This window comes from Thamnophis sirtalis, unplaced genomic scaffold (genome assembly GCF_051295495.1).
Source record: "Thamnophis sirtalis isolate CommonGarterSnake01/CBP01778 unplaced genomic scaffold, rThaSir2_p1.2 scaffold_6, whole genome shotgun sequence".
NCBI classification, from domain to species: Eukaryota; Metazoa; Chordata; class Lepidosauria; order Squamata; family Natricidae; genus Thamnophis; species Thamnophis sirtalis.
In genome coordinates this window covers 39,451,585-39,469,237 of record NW_028261386.1, presented here as the reverse complement: position 1 = coordinate 39,469,237, position 17,653 = coordinate 39,451,585, and the positions used below count along the sequence as shown (strand labels likewise).

At 38.8% G+C, this 17,653-nt stretch overlaps 2 protein-coding genes across 4 annotated transcripts in view; one reads left to right on the top strand and one right to left on the bottom strand.

Annotated features, from left to right (window-relative positions):
• Positions 1-348: 348 nt before the first annotated feature.
• On the bottom strand, positions 349-13,228 carry MCFD2 (multiple coagulation factor deficiency 2, ER cargo receptor complex subunit). 3 transcript variants are annotated; one of them, XM_087717677.1, is made up of 4 exons: positions 13,117-13,228; positions 5,407-5,561; positions 2,784-2,943; positions 349-1,507 (listed from the first exon to the last, which is right to left on the bottom strand). In XM_087717677.1, the coding sequence occupies exons 2-4, from the start codon at positions 5,556-5,558 to the stop codon at positions 1,376-1,378; spliced, it is 444 nt and encodes a 147-aa protein (XP_087573803.1). In that variant the 5' UTR covers positions 5,559-5,561; positions 13,117-13,228; the 3' UTR covers positions 349-1,375. The 3 variants fall into 3 exon arrangements, with proteins under 3 accessions (XP_087573803.1, XP_087573804.1, XP_087573801.1); XM_087717678.1 differs by lacking the exon at positions 13,117-13,228 and adding an exon at positions 7,465-7,487; XM_087717675.1 differs by lacking the exon at positions 13,117-13,228 and adding an exon at positions 7,109-7,416.
• TTC7A (tetratricopeptide repeat domain 7A) overlaps positions 12,923-17,653 on the top strand; it is a 156,986-nt gene continuing 152,255 nt past the window's right edge. The window contains exons 1-2 of the mRNA XM_087717674.1: positions 12,923-13,261; positions 16,934-17,097. Coding sequence (XP_087573800.1) covers positions 13,090-13,261; positions 16,934-17,097 — 336 coding nt within the window. The 5' untranslated portion in view covers positions 12,923-13,089. The remainder of the gene's footprint in view (positions 13,262-16,933; positions 17,098-17,653) is intronic.

Here is a 17,653-nt window from a genome sequence, read left to right as displayed (position 1 = left end):
TACTTCTTTGTACATGGACATGACACTGAAACATGTGGGGCTTGGTTTGCCCTGGTGTGAACACTGTCTTGCCTGTTTTGATCTCCTTGTAGACACCTCTGCATTGGGCTATGTTATTGCTTCATTTACCACAATTCATTGAATGAAAAAAACCTGGAAGGGTTCAAACATGCTAAGCAATAAATTAGAACTGCAGTACAAACCCAGCTTAGTTTGTTGGAATTGCAAAACTCATTAAACCAAGATAAAATATATTGCATGCCTGTATTTTTCTAAACCCGAAGTATCATATTATAATTTGTGTAGATTTTTTAGCATAAATAAAAAACAAACGTCTGTGCCATCATGTAATATAGATGTTGCAATCATATGATAGATTTTATTACATAATTAACAAAATGCAATTATTACAGAATATAAGAATATTTCTTTACAGAAAATAGATCTCTATATAATTTAGAGAATGCCCTATGAGTTTTCAGCTTGTGAAATACAACATATTATTTAACCAATTAAATTTATAAAATGAGGCAGACATATAGACAGTTACATTATTTTAAATCTACAGGATATTACTGAATGGTATAGGACCAAAGATTGCTGAAAGCTCCAGAATCTTTTTAAATAAGTAAACCATTCAAATATTTAACCACTCTCCTCAAAGAGTTAATTTTAAGACAAAATAATCATTCATACTTAACACTAAGAATTGGTGTTAAGGTACATTGGTAGAAATCTTAACAAGGCAGCTTGTTTTTTCCACGGTTACAAAAATTTAGTTAGCTAGTATTGGAACAGGTTTTGGTAAAGGATACAGGTGAACACTGGCATTTAATCTACATTTCCAGAAACACCATTAACAAATAAACCCAAATGGGCAGATTAAAATGCAGAGAAATACTGATACAAGGGAAAACCACTGAGACACACATTTATGTTCACAATGATTTTAATGAATATTTCACTTAGCACTTCACTTTTTTATTATCTTCTACACTCAAAAGAATGGTAACTTTTTCTGGTTTCATATCTACTTAATTCTGTAAGGAGAGTGAAAAACACACACATATAAATATTGATTAAAGTATAGGTTTTGCCTTATAAGGCAAATGGCTGATGACTGCCAAATAAACTGCTGATAGGGCAATGCATTATATTGCTCAACGTGGGTTTGTTATCCATTATCACAGCAGACAACAGTTTCCATTACATTCCATTATTTTTACTTCCCAATATGTAACACATACAAGAATAGCAATTCCAATGGTGACATGTACCAGCCTACTATTAACTTCGCAGCTCAAAGGCAGAACACACCTACTAATTTATAATAAGAATCACATTGAATTGGGCACATGAAAACTGAAGGTAGTTCTTATTCCATTGACCTAGCAAATTCAGCATAGTCGATGTAACCATCATTATTCTTATCATCATCGTGCAAAACACCATCTATCAAGTTAATTAGTTCATCTTCTTTTATTGTCTGAACGTGTTCCCCATCACCCTAGAAAGGAAAAACAACAGATGAGTTCTATCAAGGAGTTGACTTGGAGCCTCTCTTTAGTACTTGCTTCTTGATAATTATATTGCTAGAGAGTGAAAGATTTGAATGGATCTGGCAAATAAATCAAAACTCAGAAGGTACAGTTCTCTACAGGTAGTCCTCAAAGTATAACCATTCATTTAGTGACTATTTGAAGTTACAATGACATTGAACCAAGTGACTTACGACCAGTTTTCACATGACTGGTGCAGCATTCCCATGGACACTTGATCAAAATGCAGACAATTGCCAAATGTTATCACAGCTGCACCATCCCAGTGTCATGTGATCACCATTTGTAACGTTCCAAGCCAGTTTCTGAAATCAATGGGGAGACAGATTCGCTTAAGGACCACCAGATTCACTTAACAACCGCAGTGAGTTGCTTAACAACTGTGGCAAAAAAGATCATAAAGTGGAGCAGCTCTCACTTAAAAAACTGCCTTGCTTAGCAACAGAAAGTTTGGTCATATTTGTGGTCATAAGGCGAGGATTACCTGTATTTAAGTTTAATTTTCTCAAAATAATGCTGTTTTTTTTTTTTTTTGCTGATTTGCTCCTTAAAGCTATTTCAAAGTTTTCCAATTTACAAAACTGATAATTCTGCTAGAACCATCTAAAAGTCTCTAGCATATATATATATATATAACTATATATATAACTATATATATAACTATATATAACTATATCTATATATAACTATATATATATATCTATATATAACTAACTATATATAACTATATATATATAACTATATATATATATATATATATAACTATATATATATATATATATATATATATATATATATATATATATATATAACTATATATATATATATATATATAACTATATATATAACTATATATATATATATAACTAACTATATATATAACTATATATATATATAACTAACTATATATATAACTATATATATAACTATATATATAACTATATATATAACTATATATATATATATATAACTATATATATATATATATAACTATATATATATATATATAACTATATATATATATATATATATATATATATATATATATATATATATATATATATATATATATATAGTTATATATAGTTATATATATATATATATATAGTTATATATATATATATAGTTATATATATATATAATACACAAATATTACATATATCATTTTTCCAAGGACTGTGGAAAGGCCCATCAAATTCCCTGTTCAGACAAACTAATATGTACCTGTTTGTGTACATGTGATATTGCAGTGGCAAGTTCAAGACCATCAAGCAAGTTGTTACCATCGTAATCATGCATTTTGAAATAATGAAGCTGCAGTTCTTGTGGTGACATATCAGATTCTGGTTTCTCAACGACACCATCTAAATGTTCCATAATGTGGCTATAAGATAAATACAGTGCAGCTGACAAAACTTCCATACAGATACACATACAGATAATTCAACATATTGTGCTCATCCAGTTTCAACATTATTTAATAAGACACAATTGCCTCAATTATGCAACACATTGAGTCATACCTCATTGTGTATAAAGTGCAGTATTTATTCTAAGAACATAAGAACTGCCCTACGAGATTAGGCCAACACCCATCTTAATCCACTCTCAGGAGTGTTCTCAAGCAGAAAATAGATTGAATAGATTTATTCCTTTGCAACTAATATCTCAAGGCATACTTGGAGATAATGTTGGTTTTGAAGAATTAATAGATTTTGACATAAATGTCTTCTATGAATATATCCAATCCATTTTTCAAGCTAATGAAGCTAGAGGCTATCAATGTGTTGTGTCGTGAATTCAATTGGTTAATTATGTAGTATGTGAAAGATTTGTATGTTGTATGTTTATTATACTTGTATGCCGCCCTATTCCCGAGGGACTCAGGGCGGCTAACAAACAAGTGGGGAAGGGGGAGATACAAAAAACAAACAAGACAGAAACAAGATACAAAAAAACAGATTAAAAGGTACACAACAATCACAACAATTCAAGTGGGGCTGGGAACTCATCAGCCCCAGGCCTGCCGGAACAGCCAGGTCTTGACGGCTTTGCGGAAGGTCTGGAGGGAGGTGAGGGTCCGAATCTCCATGGGGAGATCGTTCCAGAGGGCCGGAGCAGCCACAGAGAAGGCCCTCCCCCGAGGGGTCGACAGTCAACATTGGCTAGCTGATGGTATTCGGAGGAGGCCTAATCTGTGGGATCTAATTGGTCATAGGGAGGTAATTGGCAGGAGGCGGTCTCTCAAGTACCCAGGTCCGATACCATGTAGGGCTTTAAAAGTAACAACTAGCACCTTGAAGCGCGTCCGGAGTCCAACAGGCAGCCAGTGCAGCTCGCGGAGGATAGGTGTAATGTGAGTGTACTGAGGTGCACCCACAATCGCTCGCGCGGCTGCATTCTGGATAAGCTGAAGTCTCCGAATGCTCTTCAAGGGCTGCCCCATGTAGAGCGCATTACAGTAGTTTCCCTTTCTTTGTTTTAAACATCTTTTCTATCAGCATCATTGAGTAATCCCTTCACTAGAAAATGCTCCCCCTCCATATTCTCTGTCATTCATTTTATTTTATACACTATAATTCTCTCAATAGTCTTTTTTTCCTAAGGAGTCCTCAAAAATCTAGAAAAAAAATCTTCAGGGCTTTCTGATCATTTTGCTTCTCTTTCTCTATAGTTATTGTGCCCTTTCTCAAATGCAAATACCAAAATTGTACACAGCATTCCATATATAGACATACCATAGATTTGGGCAAGATCATTACAATGCTGACATTTTTATTTTCAGTCTTTTTCCTAGCCTGATATTTCCCTTTTTCATACCTGTTGCACTCTGAAGTGACAACTTTGTTAAGATCAGGGTCTTTCTAATGTCTTAGCATTCTAAACAAGTAGACTTCAAGTCCCAAAATTTCCAGCATTAACCATACTAGAACTCTGGGAGTTGGTCTGCACATCTAGTGAGCATTCAGGCTGAGGATAAACTGAGGTGAGGACTGTATTGAGTTTTATTCCAGATCCAGCTCTTAAAATCAAAGTGCATATTCCTTGAAGTAATAATTGGACCAGATGGAACTCTGGTCCAGATGGACCAGATGGAAAAGTGATAAAAGAATAGCCCAAGTTAAATGTACATCTGCTGACTCTTTAAGAATACTTTTCATGATTATAACTGTACTAACAGATACTGCAGTTGCTCTTAGCAAAAAGGCCTTTAGTTTTCTCCCTAAATTAAAGTACAATTTAAACAGATTTCAAAATGAATGGGAAAAAATTAAGTGCCTTTTTCCATTCATTTTGAAATTTGGTTAAATTGTTCTTTAATTTAAGGAGAAAACTAAAGGCCTAAACTAAATTGTTCTGTTAATGGCCGAGGCCTTGAGTTCTGTAATTCTGTCATTAAAGAAGTTGTCATTTAAAAAGGTGTCCACCTAAATTCTAGTTGTTAACTTTGCAAGTATATTAGTTGCAAGAGCCAAGGTGGCACAGTGGTTAAATGCAGCACTGCAGGCTACTGCTAGATCAGCAGTTCAGCGGTTCAAATCTCACCGGCTCAGGGTTGACTCAGCCTTCCATCCTTCCGAGGTGGGTAAAATGAGGACCCGGATTGTTGGGGGCAATATGCTGACTCTCTGTAAACCGCTTAGAGAGGGCTGAAAGCCCTATGAAGCGGTATATAAGTCTACTGCTATTGCTATTGCTATTGCTATAGTTGTAACCTTAAATTCCCAGATTAATTCATAGATTATGTATTGCCTGTACTTGATCTGCAGTTCACAACTCTATCTATAAGGGAAGAATAAAGAGATAAAACTGAATTATATAAAATGTCAATTTATTGAGTACATACTCTTTGTCTTGTACCATGTTCTTATCAAGACGCATGTTGGGCTGATGGCTTCCATCCATGTGATCCTCTGCTAAAGAGATAATGGAGGTAGCAAGGATAATACAGCAGAGAATATCTATGCTATAAATCCTTGGACGTACCATAGCCGCCATATTCTATTAAAAAAAATACAATTTATAATGTAATACTTTTAAGCATAAAATTAAGTCTGCTGCTTATTTGCAAGCACTGCTTTTAAGACTAAATATCTCAAGCATAAATTCCACTGCTTCTACAAGAAAAGAATACTATACATCCTCACCATAAGCACCAAAAATGCATCTCAAAACTTTATCTTTCATTTTCCCTTTGCTATATGTGAATAAAATTAATAGGTTGAAATATTATGTATTTCAAATTATTGTGATTTTTATTCATATATATTACAATTTAATGTGGTCAGAGATTTTTTAAATAGGCACAATAATACCTTTAAACAAATCAACTAAAGATAGATGAATAGCTACAACAAATTACTCTGGCACATATGGCTTTTTAACATTACGTGTACATTTGGCTGATGTAAATATTTCATAACTCTTAAGACGAAGCCAAGCACAACTTTTTTTTCCTACTCAACCCCACCTATTCAATATGCACCAGCCATCACTACCTATCAAAAAATATCGCTATGTACTGAACTTTGAATTGTAATTTTTGAAGTCATGTCAATAAACCTTCAAGTTTGGAATCACAACAATTTTCCGAAACAGCTAATTCATTGACTTTATCTTGCAACTATATGAGACAAATTTTGCAATAGGTTTATGTAAGAGTAAACTCACGTAAGAGTTTTACTGGACATAACACCATACTATAGTTGCAAAACTTATTCCCTGAGCCTCTCAAACAACTGATATCTAAATATGTTACCAACATTGAAAACAATTAGACCCTTACTATAATATTATGAAAAAGTATCCAGTTTTACCAGACATAACACAATATTGCATTTGTAAAACTTTTTCCTTAGAGCCTTCAAAACAGCTGAATGGCAAATATGATATCAATATTGCAAGCAGACAGAACTATGTATTATGAAAAAGTATCCATATTGGCTTCAAAACTGTTTGAACTTACGTTCCTCCAAATAAATGTCAGAATTCAGATACCATTTGATACAATACAATAACATAACAAAATAAATGATAGTGCCAAAATTAAGAGGCACTTATGGAAAGCTGTTTTTTAAACTATGGTAACAGTGCGAACTCTTAAGCAGTTATTACAATTATTATCCTCCTATCCTGTCAATCTAGGAATTCAAGACAAGAAAAAGAACATCTTAAGCAAGAGACCTGCCTCATTTTAAACTTCGCAATCTTAAGCATTTATGTCTCAGCTTTCTAGGCAAATCATCTCAATGCAACTTGCAAATTTCCCGAGTTAATGTAACATCACATAAAATCAAGCAACGCAACGGAGGGTATTAGAATGAGCAACAGACTGTAAAAAAAAACCAATTTTGTTGTATTTAAGTACAATGACAATAAAGATTATACTTGATAACTGCAAGTATTCCTGGAGTGCTTGAAAAATTGTTTAAAACTTTTTGTCCACCAGTAGAAAAGAATATTCTGCCCACTTTTTCATTTGAAAATAAACTCTACTTCAAATGCTATTTAACTGCGATCGCAATTTGCAGCCACGAAGTTGTGTGTACCTGTTCCAAAATTAACTTCAGCCAACTATGAGGACTGCAGGATTAGCACTTCGAAGGATCTCCCCACTACCAGGAGATGACTAACGGCTCCAACTGCTTGGCTTGCAAGCAACTGTGAGATTAGGACCGGACGGGAAAGCAGGCGGTACAGTCTCCCGCAGGCACAAGGCAAGCCCCGTCTTCTGGCCACCGGGAGATCCCGGCTACAGACGCTCGTCCCGAAACACCTGGGTCCCCACACCTCTTTCCCAGCAATTCCGCCCTTAAGATGACACTGTCCGGCCGGGAAGAGCAGCAACACTTATAGAACTGACCCTTCTCGGCCACCATTCCCCACCACTCATGTCACCTCTGACCTTCAATACGTCAAGAGTGCCACGCCTTCTCCTCGGCGATTGGCTACTTTCTTTGATATTTTACGTGGGATGAGAAAAAAAACAAAGCCACACTCCCCTACCGAAGGGGTGTGCGCGTAAGAAATCAGGTATGTCCGCAGAGGCCACGCCCCCACTCATTTTATGACGTGGCTTCATTCCTCTTAGGTTCGGAGGAGGAGCCTCTGGTCCCCGCCCACCTGCGCTGATACGTCGGGCAGGTTTTTTTTTTGTAGTCGTCATACGGAAGAATTTCCTAGCCAGTTGCTAGGGCTACGCTAATGACAACTCCTTCGGCGAACTGTCGTTGTGTTTCCGCGCTTGTTGCTGTTCTTGTGAATATGCACATTGGTGCATAAGCGCAGCAACTTGCCTAACCGTCCCTGTCCTAATGTTTCCTTTCATTCGTATTCATTTCATGTATTCAAAATCATGTTTATACTTATATATGTGATCTAATACGTGCTTGACGAAATAAATAAATAAAAATTAAGATTGTTTCGATTTCTTGCAAATAAATAAATAAAAATTAAGATTGTTTCAATTTCTTGCAATGGGGCTTTTTTCTTTCTTTCTCAGCCTGGTTCTTTACTGAGAGGCAACGCGACTGAAGCCCCCAGATTGGAAACGCTGAATTAATAGAATAATATTTATGAGCTGGGTGCAAGATCTGGTTTGTTGTGAAATTTATCCCAGGTAGACAAAGAGAGATGATACGAGGACCGCAGCAACAGTGCAGCAAAAAACCCCAGAAGGCAAATAGTTTTGTTTTCTCGGCTTTTTTGCTGTGCTCTGATGGTGGTTCTGATTTTTGCAGCAGGCATGTTGTATTCCTGCTCATTTTCAAAATATTACTGCATTCATTTAGGGCTGCAACATATAAAGTTGGAAAGCCAATAGAAGAAAGGAACACAAATATTAACAAATGAAAAGAATAAAGAAGCATATTGTTATACCAGTTCAGTTTTTATATAAAACTTGACCCCATGGAATATTAATATTTCATTTTATCAAAACGGTGCCCGTCTGAAATAAAATAGCAAACACGTTGTCAATCCAGGATTACAAATATGGAATCGTATTCCATTGTAGCAAATAAATAGTTTTTGCTATGCCAATGCTTCATTAATCCATATTTCTTAAGTTATTACATTACAATCATTTATACAGAGTTCCAAATCACATTCATATTTTAATGAAATCATATTTGAGCCTATTCTGTGACAATAAGAATGGCAAAGTCCCCTCCCCCCCGTTTATTGCACCTGTGAATTCCTGTCCTATATTTTTGTTCAAATATATATCTCCTACATATGCAAGGACAAGTGGGACAAAAGACTATTGGCTATCCAGATTGCTTTATGGCTTTCCTGGAGGATAAAGTTTCTTCTGTCTGCTTTGGTTTGGAAAACAGTTGGCCAAAATCAAAAGTGAGGTGAGCTAGGAGATACTTTGCATGTCTCCTTGCTTTGTTTGCATTTGTGGAATCTGACGAAATGAAGAGTCCATGAACCTTGTCATTTGTGGATTGGACCCATGCTCCTCCTGGCTTCTGTGACAAGCATACCAATAGGGCATAACGTCAAACTGAAGGGGTACTTAGATCTGGCTCGTTGGGCCACCCTGAAAACAGCGAAGGATCGGCCTGCAGTGCTTCTGCCAGTGAAAATGGAGCTCGGGAGGGATGTGAACGGTCCTCCCAGGCTCTGTTTTGGGCTGGGACAGCCTCCTGCCAGTGAAAATGGAGCAGAGGACTGGCAGAGGGCTGCAGGAGGCTGTCCCGGTCACAACCACTCCTGCACAGCCATGACCACCTGGCACCCAGAGGTCAAACACCTCAATGAGTGGCCCTCAATGAAACTGAGTTTGACACCTCTGGCACAAATGAATCTTTGATGAGAAAGAGGCCTATTATCAGCCATCTTGAAAGAGGTACAAATGCAACCTGTCTGTGAAGAAGCCTTCTCTCAATTGGTTGCATTTGTCAAATTTGCTTTGTCTTCAACCTTCCCCTTTTGAGCTGCCAAGGTGCCAGTATTTCAACCACAGAGGATCCTAGAAAAGATGCATTATTTAGTGTTCCTATGTGATTATGGCACAGTAAATGGAGGAAATGGACCCCCTGAGTCTTACTTGACATCTTGATTACCATTAATCATGGCATCCTTTTGGATTGCCTGCATGGTTTGGAAGTGAGAGGTATCATTTTGTGATGATTCTGCTCTTCTGAGCCCATAATTCCAGGGATAGGGGATGAGCCATCAAGCCTCAGCTGCTCCAGTGAGGGATGCCATAGGGGGTAGACCTCTCCCACATTATTTAATATCTATATGAAAATCCAATATATGAAGTAATATATTGGTGCAGGGTGACATATCAGCTAGAGAGCTGTAGCTATCTTGAATTTGCAGCTGGGTCTGGATTGGGAGGAACAAGTACAAACTAGCAAAACAGAGCTGCTGGATGTCCATAAACATCAATGGGAGGGGCTGATTCAATGGGAAGATATTTTGTGGCCAGAACGCAGTAGATTAGACATTGATTTGTCTAAACTTTGCAATTAAGAGCGAGAAAACTATTATTATACTTAAATCCAGGCAGACAATTTCAACTATTGTGTGTTCAGAACAACACCCCCCCCCCCCACCAAAAAAAAAGACCTATTCAAACTGTATCTTTCCCCTAGGGGACATCCAGACAATGTGTTTTCCTTCAGTTTGTGAGGCAGTACAAAAGTATACCAGGCTAATATTCTTTTATTTGCACAAGCTTGGTAATGTAGCTAATGAGCAGTAGTATCCTAAATATTTATTGTGGGTAACTTAAAGGTAAAGGGTCCCCTTGCACATATGTGCCAGTTCTTCCCGACTCTAAGGGGCGGTGCTCATCTAGGTTTCAAAGCCAAAGAGCCAGCATTGTCTAAAGACGTCTCCATGGTCATGTGGCCGGCATGACTAAATGCCGAAGGCGCATGGAACACTGTTACCTTCCCACCAAAGGTGCTTCATATTTTTTGTACTTGCATTTTTACACGCTTTCAAACTGCTAGGATGGCAGAAGCTGGGACAAATAACGGGAGCTCACTCTGTTACGTGGCGCTAGGGATTTGAATTGTCAAACTGCCAACCTTTCTGATCGACAAGCTCAGCGTCTTAGGCATCCCTTCTGTGGGTCAACTTAAGATGCTATAATTGATATATTTTCTTGCTGTCAGGACCAGGTCCTCCACTGAAGGCTGGAGCAAGGGTGGTAGGGGGCAGGTGGTTAGGGCAGGGAGTTCAATCATTTGTCAGAAACTTGGTTTCTGGTTACAACCTCTGGAGATCATGGAACTACTTTAGCAATAATAGTTACACCACAATCTTTTTAAGCAGTAGATTGGCACCTCTTTCAAGTGACCTGTTAGACCTGTATGTACATCAATAAATGAGTAAACAAACAGGTTGCAGAGAATCACTAGAAAGTGGTTGCTTGTGCAAGATCTCAGTTCTATTTGGCACAGGTGATTGTCAGCACCCGGAGGGAAGATTGAGACAACACACATGTGCTGCCAGCATGCACAGGGCTTAGGGGGCAAGCAGTTCTTGCCGCTGGATTACTGTGCATGTGGGGCTCATGAATGGGGACTTCTATTGACAGCTGATGCTTTGTAGATCACACTTTTAGAATTACTGTTCTGGGTAATGAACAGGTTTATTTTAAATGGTAGGACATTATAGGATGATTGTATGGTAATAATAAAGAAACAGCTGATTTATGACTAACAGTGCTTAACTGACCTTGGCTGAATTTTCAAATAAAAGGCTAAGTAGAGTAATAACTGGTTAGTATTTATTTATTTATCTTGTGCCTTTGAGTCAATGTTGACTCATGGCAAAAGCCTAGATAAATCTATTTAGTTTTCTTAGCAATATTTCAGAAATGGCCTGCTATTCCCTAAGGCTGAGAGAGAAAGTGACTGGCCCAAAGTCACCCAGTTGACTTTGTGTTTAAGGTGGGACTAGAACTCATAACCTCCCAGTTCTAGCCTGGTTCTTCATCCACTGCAATACACTAATTTGACTCTCAGTTAGTACTTGGTCACAAGAAAATCCCAAATCTATAGGCTCGATTTGGGAAATTAAAAAGATAAGCCAAAGGAAAACAACTTCCACATTGTTTCCAGGTAAATTTCATTCTTGTAGTCAACAAGAGTCAAAAGATTCATTGCAGCCCCTTCCCAATGAAATCTAATCAACAGTTTATTCTTTGCCCATGCCTTAAAAATGTCAAATGATTATTTTATTTAATGCTTCAGAAGAGGGGGGAAAAGTTACGTTTCATTTTGATTGGTGCTAGGATCTCAGAAATTATCAATAGCACAAACTGATAATTTGTATTATTTTAAAAAAACCATGCACTAAATTAAAACCAATTTTACATGTAAAAATGTTCTTAAAATGGGTTACATACGACTGAATGTAAAAGATAGCCATTAAATCAAATGGAATATGCCTTCCCAAGGGAATGTTTCATATTCCACAATTCCTTTAAGCAAATGAAGCCCCATTTCTCCTTCAAAAGAAACAAACTGTATTTGTGAATTTTACTTTCCCATAAATGTAAATCCTGCCACACATACCTATTGGCTAAGGTATATGACATGCTAAACCTAAGTTAATAAACACTAGAGCTCGTGTAGTGTAGTGGTTAAGGCACCAGGCTGGAAACCAAGAAAATGTGAGTTCTACTTCCACTTTAGGCATGAAAGTCAGCCTGGCTGATCATTCTCTCACAGTCCAACCCACCTCACAGGGTTGTTGTTGTGGGGAAAATGAGAGGCGGAAAATGAATTAAGTATGTTTGCTGCCATGAATTATTCATAAAAAATAATAGTGGAATTAAAAACATTTTTTAAAAAAACATTACTGTGTCATTTTGAACCTCAGAGTCTTAGGACAAAGTCCCCAGGGTTGATCTCCAACAGATCAAGCAGTCAAAAGGGGAAAAAAAGGAAGTTGGAGGTGTAGAAAATCTTTTTGGGACGACCCAAGATCCAAGGACACAGAGGAAATAGCAAAGGAAGCCCTTCTACTATCCTTCCCTGGCAACCGTACTCCCCCCCCCCCTCTAACCCTTAACTTCCAGACCATGCCTAGTACTCAAAGTGCCTAGTACTCATCTGAAAAGTAAATAGAGGAAAAGACTTCCTTTAACTACTGATCCGGACTTGTAGTACAGGTCTGCCGATCAGGACTAGCAGTAAACAGGCGGCGTGCTTCTGACATAGGTCGTTGAAGTCACTTCTACTGCAGCTCCACTTTTTTTGCTTCAATCCAGCGCGTTTTCCAAAGATTGCCAATTATTTTCTGTCGGAATGCCGGGTCCAACTAGTGAATGGTCCCCTCGTAACTGATCTCAAAGGGTTTTTTGCACCAAGAGGTTGAAGAAACCCGGGCTTCCCTTCCCAGCGTGTCCAAAAGAAATTGAAAGCTTGCTTATGCTAGCTAGGGGAGGGGAAGGGAAGGGAGGGGTGGGGAACCCGGCGCTTCCCGAGGCGCGCTGCTGCTTGCTTGCCTGCCTGCCCGGGACTTCCCTGTTGTACATGAGACACCCACCCACGCAAAGATGGCTGCGAAAGGCTCGCATTTTCACCTGAAAATGGAAGAGGCGATCGAGAGGTACAGGACGGATTGCCAGTGGGAGATGCAGCTCGCCATGGTGGCGCAGATGAGGGCGCGGACGTCCAGCCCTCGGCACAAGGGGGCTAAAGGAGCCGGAGCCGCACCGCAGAAATCTGGTAAGGCAGTCAAGCCGGCCGCTTGGGATTCCCCAGTGACCGGCTGCCCTTCCGTAAAAAATAAAAAAAATGGAAGCGCCCGCCCGCCTGCCTGTCTGCCTGCCCTTGTAAGGGTCAGGACGCTCGCCCTTTCTGCCGAGCCCTATTGCCCAGTTCCCTTGCTCAGCTGAAAGTGCTGGGTTCGCACAATGTCACGAACCATAAACTCATCCCCCGAGCTGGCTCGGCGCGCTTTCCGACAGATTCACACGCGGTCAGCTTCCGTCGAACCCAACCTCTCTTTTCGAAACCCCCGGGGCTGGGGTTGCCTCAGCCTCAGCCTTAACATAGGCTGGCTCTGATGAAGCGACGGCTCTGCCTGGTGTGTGTGTGTTGTGTGTGTGTGTATGGTTGGGTTGTCTCTCTTAGCGTCCCGTCGCCTTTTTGGGGGCGGAAGGAGATTTATTTGGCGGCGGGGGGGGGGGGAAGCTCACCCCATTCTCTACCCGGCAACTTTTGAAATCATCCCTGGGGCTTAGCAATGGCTTGTTTGTAGAAATAGTGATAGTTTCTACAGATAGTTGAATAGTATGGACAAAAGGCTTGACAATGCACCTTTCACCGCACCCCGGACCGGTTTTACTCCAATTTGTCTCCCTCCCCCGCTGCCTCTTCCTCTCCTTCAGCTTTGCTCGGTACTCTTGAAGGAGGCTGCTCTACCGCCCTCAAATGCTCCTCGTTCAGAATCAGTTCTTGGGTGACCTTGTCTTCAAGAGAAATATAATCAGTCCCGCTCCCCCAGCGATGCTTAGTTGAATGAACCCAGTGAAATGTGCTCTCCTGGGGAATAAATCTCATTGAATTCACAAGCGCTTCCTTCCAAATTAATATGTAGAAGATGACTCTGCGTAGGTTTAGCACGGAAGTAGCAGCCTTATTCGGACACCGACACACACTCACACACATACTGAAAGATACATCGAGGAGCCCAGTGGTGGAGTTATCCATTACCCAGGGAGTAATGTTTCCTCCTCCTTTCTTCTGACCCGCTGCTGACCGCAGAGGTGTCCTTGCTGAGCAGCTGGCCTGATTCTGCCAGGCCAGACCATCCGCTCTCCTTTGGAAGGATAAAGCAGCCTCTCAGAGTGAGCATCAGGAAAAGGCGAAAAGAAAGACCTCTGAGAACAGGCTGCTCTTTATGTCGGTGCCAGCCATCCTGACTAGCTTTGGAAGCACTGAATCCCTTGGAGTTGGGTGGCTGTGAAAAATGTGAATAAATAAATAAAATAATTAAGGCAACTAGGACCTCTTAGGGATGCTGAGCTCGTCAATCAGAAAGGTCGGCAGTTCGGCGGTTTGAATCCCTAGCGCCATGTAATGGAGTGAGCTCCCGTTACTTGTCACAGCTTCTGCCAACCTAACAGTTTGAAAGCATGTAAAAATGCAAGTAGGAAAATAGGGACCACTTTTGGTGGGAAGGTAACAGTGTTCTGTACACCTTCAGCATTTAGTCATGCCAGCCACATGATCACAGAGACATTTTTGGACAGTGCTGGCTTTTCGGTTTTGAAACTGAGATGAGTACCATCCCCTAGAGTTGGGAACGACTAGCACATATGTGCAAGGGGAACCTTTACCTTTACCTTAGGACCTCTTAGGCTAGAATAAGTATGGAGGGGGCAAAATGCAAGAAGGGTTCCTCTGCTTCTGAAAAAGGTTGCCCCACCATCAAATGAGACCAGGGTTGAAGATGCCCAAATGGTGCCATCAAGACTGACTGGGATGCTTTGCCACTTCTCATGTCCCTATCATGTAGATTAAGTCTCCACACCTGATGGTATTTACATGTGTTCAGTTACAAAATGGGTTGGCTGAGTATCATGGAACTTGTGGCTCACTATTTCAGACGTTGGTTGGCTTGGAGAACTTTAGCAGCATTCTTGGGGGGAAATGGAGCAAGATAGATAGAGGCTAAGTAAAACACAGTTTCAATTTTAAAGCGAAACCTTTGAATAGAAAATAAAAGAGGAATGAACTCACCAGCAGCTTGGCTGTCCCTCCTCCCCCCTTGAAACCTTTGCCTCAAACCACAGCCATTTTGTGTCTGTAGAGGGGCTGTGTCACTAATTTCAAGTTATCTTGTGGACTCCACCCAAAAGCATAAATGCATGCTAGTTGCACTATCAGCATGTATGTTTCCCTCAATCAGTTTTGCATATGCAATTCTTCCAGGGAAAAGTAAGTGTGGCAGTAGTGGGTAGGAGTGATAAGGGACAAAATAAGTGGAAAGAAAAGGAACATCAAATTGTTTGTTTGTTTTTTAAAGGAGGAGAATATGAGACAGCTTTGCTGTTTCTTTGGGAATATATTCTATTTTAGAGAGTCAGAATAATACAGTAAAATGCTTTTGTAATATTAAATGGAGTTTGAGCTCACATGGTTAAAGCTTTGTTGTCCTTTCCAGTAATAGATTGTATTTTCTGCATGTTTACTTTATATCCAATACAGTTGCTCTTATAAAATCTGAGGCAAAACAGCACTCCAAGAGTAAAATTCTCCATATTATTGAGGAAAAATTTGCACTGTTTTCAGTGTGGTTCTGCTCAGATAACTGATTGAAACAAGGCATACTCAATATTAAATTGCTATGCAGTATTAACCATATAGTTTTTTTAACAAAATATTTGTTTAAAGTAGTGTATCAATTATGCAGTGGCAATCATTTTCTTGATCTTTTGATATTCTCTCTGCACACTCCTGGTAGATGTTGTTTTTGAACTCAGATCATATTTATGATTACGTAGCTGCTATTTATGGCTTGAATATTTTATTAACATTTTAGCTTTTAATTTTATCTTCTGCCATTATAAGTATCTCATTATCTTAACCTGTCATAAGACCCCCATGGGCAAACAGGATATGGGCAGACATTAAATTAGCGACCACAGGGGTTAATAGTTGAATGTGCAGACCTATTGAGATAAATTAATAGTTTAATCATGATTTGACTGGCACAGGGCAATTATGCATCTCAAAATGTATTTGCTTAATACTTTCTGGAACAGATTGTGAGGTTGAAAGATAAGGGTTTCGGGGATGAGAAGCATAGAAAGTCACATTGCACAGATTTTTGACTCAGATCTTGATGCTGGTTAGAGTACAGTTTTATGTATACATATTGATAAGTAAATAAGTAAATCCCCTTGTGTTCAGTTATTATTTATTATGTAAGTATAGAGAGACCTGCAGAAAAATTTGGATTTATAAAGTCTTATTGATTAGATTTTTAGAACACAGTAACAAGACATTTATATAAATAATTGTGATTTTATTTCCAATAAAGTTTTCATGACTGAATCAAATTCTGTCCATTTCTTTAAATAAGCCAACAGAACAAATTGATGTTTATTTCTCTAAAGAGTTCATAGTTACAAATCTGAAGTAGAATACATGACACAGGATATTCATGTATATGTCTAAATAAGAAAGTTTCTAAGAAATGTCTATAAATGTATAGATAATCACTTAAGTTGGATTCCTATTACATAAACAAGTTTTGCACTCTGGGCAAATTTTCTTATGCGAGGAAATGTTTATATAATGGTTAAAACTCTATGTTTAGCTTTCTGTCCTGCTATATATGGGAACATAACACAGTGTGTAATTTTTTATTCCATTGACTATGTCTTGCAGAGGACTATGAGAATCTACTAGCTGCGGAGGCACTGCTGGAGCTGTGCTTAAAAGAAAACCTTGCCAAAATCAAAGAAATCACGCCATTAATGGAAAAAAACGAGCCCAAACTGAGTGACGCCAAAAAGTTTTTGACTGACATTCTAAATCGAGGAAAACTACTGGTAGGAATTCTAGATAGAAATAAAAAAGAGCATAAAAACACTGCTAATGATATACATTCAAATGGTTTAGATAATAAAATGTTGGAATCTTTAATCTCGCCTGATGCATTTATAAAAATCTGAAATAATTGCTTTCTATCTGCAGCAGCTTTTATTCAAAAGAATGTTGGGGTTTGTTATGATTTACTAAATTAAACTTTCAACACTATACAAATTAATAGGCAATTCTGTCCTCCAAGAACCAACCCTTCTAGAATGGCATTATCCATATGAAGAAATGAAGGCATTAGCAGGTTTTGAGGGTTTGCAGAAGTATAGACACAATTTAGGGACACCAATATCAAAGATTGCCATTGAGGACCAAACATAAACAAGGGTCATGAAATATTGCTGACTTGGAGGAAGGAAATAATAGGGGATGGCGTGGTGGGGTAGAGAATACAGTGTCCTAGTAAAAGACATGAGTGGCTAAGTCCAGGGTTTCCAAATTAAAGCTACTAAGACTCTTGAACATAACTTTGAGAAGGTGCTTTGGAATGTGTGATAATGTGAGCAC